Source organism: Sinocyclocheilus grahami, unplaced genomic scaffold, assembly GCF_001515645.1.
Source record: "Sinocyclocheilus grahami isolate Dianchi unplaced genomic scaffold, SAMN03320097.WGS_v1.1 scaffold31266.1, whole genome shotgun sequence".
NCBI lineage: Eukaryota > Metazoa > Chordata > Actinopteri > Cypriniformes > Cyprinidae > Sinocyclocheilus > Sinocyclocheilus grahami.
In genome coordinates this window covers 1-2,356 of record NW_015521247.1, presented here as the reverse complement: position 1 = coordinate 2,356, position 2,356 = coordinate 1, and the positions used below count along the sequence as shown (strand labels likewise).

At 54.8% G+C, this 2,356-nt stretch overlaps 1 protein-coding gene across 1 annotated transcript; it reads left to right on the top strand.

The window, feature by feature from the left end:
- Positions 1–965: 965 nt before the first annotated feature.
- LOC107580331 (polymerase delta-interacting protein 3-like) lies at positions 966–2,278 on the top strand. Its single transcript, XM_016266052.1, has 3 exons — positions 966–1,196; positions 1,703–1,812; positions 1,877–2,278. Exons 1-3 carry the CDS (start codon positions 1,075–1,077, stop codon positions 2,257–2,259), a joined length of 615 nt encoding a protein of 204 aa, XP_016121538.1. The 5' UTR covers positions 966–1,074; the 3' UTR covers positions 2,260–2,278.
- Positions 2,279–2,356: the final 78 nt, after the last annotated feature.

The following is a 2,356-nucleotide window of genomic DNA, read 5'->3' as shown; positions in this document are numbered from 1 at the left end:
ATGATATGTGCATCACTTATTGAACAATAAGCTGCTTTAGATAAAAAGCACACATTGAGCTGCATGCACATTAAGACGGAGCTCAGGCAGTGAAAGAGCGTGCGAGCGCTTCGAGTCACTGAGTCGTTTAGCGAAACTGATTCGAATCTTCAGGAAGACTCGTTCAGTAGCCTCGCCAGCCGTGTCTCGGTGTGTTCAGTCTGTGTTTGACTCGTTCAGGGGCTTCGGGCAGATCCTGGCTCCGCTCGGCATCTCACTAAAGTAGGTGAGTCACCTCGCAGACGGACCTGTGCCCGCTCAAAAATTCCTCTCGCGAGTTTGAGCGAGGACACGGGCGTCACCCCGCGTCGTTATTTTCCTTACTCATCAGTTTAAGGCATGAGACGCCGAGTGCTGCGCTCGCGGAGGTCTTCCCGCGCGCCCTGCTTCTGCGCGACGGTGAGGAGCGAGCGATAACCGCGCAGTGCGCCCGCGGGCCACCGATGACACCCGGCACTCCTCCTCACACACACACACACACACACACCACACGAGTGCACTTAATAGTGTGCGGAGCGAGAAAACGCCTCGCTTGTGGCTCCAGCGCGGTCCTCGGCCGGTGCATTGTGGGATAGGCCGTGACGTCACCGCGTCTGCTGTCTGGAGGCGGAGCTTAGCGCTTCTGTCTGTAGTTAGTTCCTCTGATGCTGCTGTGATAGTTTAACACACTGGGTGGTCCTCTAGATGTGCTTGCTGTGTTGAGCTGATGTAGGAAGTGTAGTTAGAGGAATACAGGAATCAGCAGATGGAGGTGGTCAGAAGCGTTCAGCATCAAAGACTCGATGCAAGGGTTTCACGGAGACAAAGCAATTGTTAGAAAGAGTGACAGAGTTCAAATATCTTGGATTCATCTTTGATGAGAAGTTAACTTGGAGGAGACATATTAAGAATGCAGTCCAGAGCACTTAGAGTCTGCTGTGGAGCAATAAGAGCACCTCCTCTAGATGATACACGGCTCTCGCGTTTTCTCGTGCTCCGCGTGTATTTCGACCCTTTCCGCTTTCCGTCACGCAGCGCTTAGCCCCGCCCACATGCATGTACGTAACGCGTGCGTGCTGCGCTCCGCACAGAATCCACACAAGCGCAGATATGGCGGATCTCTCTCTGGACGAGGTGATTCGTCGACGCAGTTTTAACGCTAGAGGAGTCAGCAAGAGGTACATCTGTTCAGATTCTTCGAACGGCGTTCATTTAAACCGCCGGGGCGTTGTAGCGTTATTCTGTCGTTATACACACAGTCGTGTAGCTCCTGGTGCTGAGCGCGATGTCCCGCCTCCTCTCGCCGCTGATTGGTTAATACGGCCGTTTGAGCCTTCTCATTGGCTGACGCGCGTGATTCGTGGCGTCCTGCGCGTTTCTGGTCGCTTTAACAAACAAACCTCGTACATTACATTCCTTTAATTCCTGCCTACCTTTCACCTTATCCACACAAACTAGAGCGCGTTTGTTATTAGCACGCGAGTGCCCTCAGTGACTGATCGATGTATCGACCGATATCCGAGAGAATACCAGTGCTTTTGATTTCGATGCTTGCACTGTAAATATATATATATATACACATGTAATGTACAATGCCGTTTTTCACCGTGTATAGTGTGGGTATGTATGCATCTATACCAGTTCTGTTGGTCTTTGTGTAACTCCGCTGTTGTCCCTCCCACAGGCCCATATATGGCAGAGGGGCGGGGCCAGTGGGCGGGGCTTTCGATGCCCGTCAGATGATTGGCAGCGGTGACGTCAGACAGCGGCTGGGAGTGGGCGGAGCTACAGCAGGTAAGCGCCCTAGCTCGGGTTTACTCTGGGCTCTGTCTCGTTGTTCATCGCTCTGTCCGTGCAGCGTTTCAGGTGAAGGATGCGCGAGAGAAGCTGGGGCAGAAGGACGCTCGGTTCCGGATCCGGGGGCGAGGGGGCGGAGCTGGAGCCGTACAGGACGCGCGGCAGCTGCTAAACTCACGCAAGCAGCAGCAGGCTCCGCCTCCGAGCGCCACGCCCGTCAAACCCATGGGAATCCCTCACGTCCAGATCCACAACACCGGCCCCGTCTCCGCCGGGCCCCGGCCCCAGAGCGCCAGGATGGGCGTGGCCCTGCAGCCGGGGGGCGGGATCACGACGGTAGTGGATGCGCGCGATAGGTTGAGCTTGAAGAGGAGCGTCCCGACGACGTCCAATCAGAGCGCGGCGTTTTTGAAGATCACCAAAACCATCCAGGTGAGCGGATAGATGAGCGCCGCTTGTTACTAGGGCTGGGTATCGGTCGCGATTTTTCGATACTGATACCTTGACTTCGATACCGGTTCCTGAACGACACTTTTTTTCG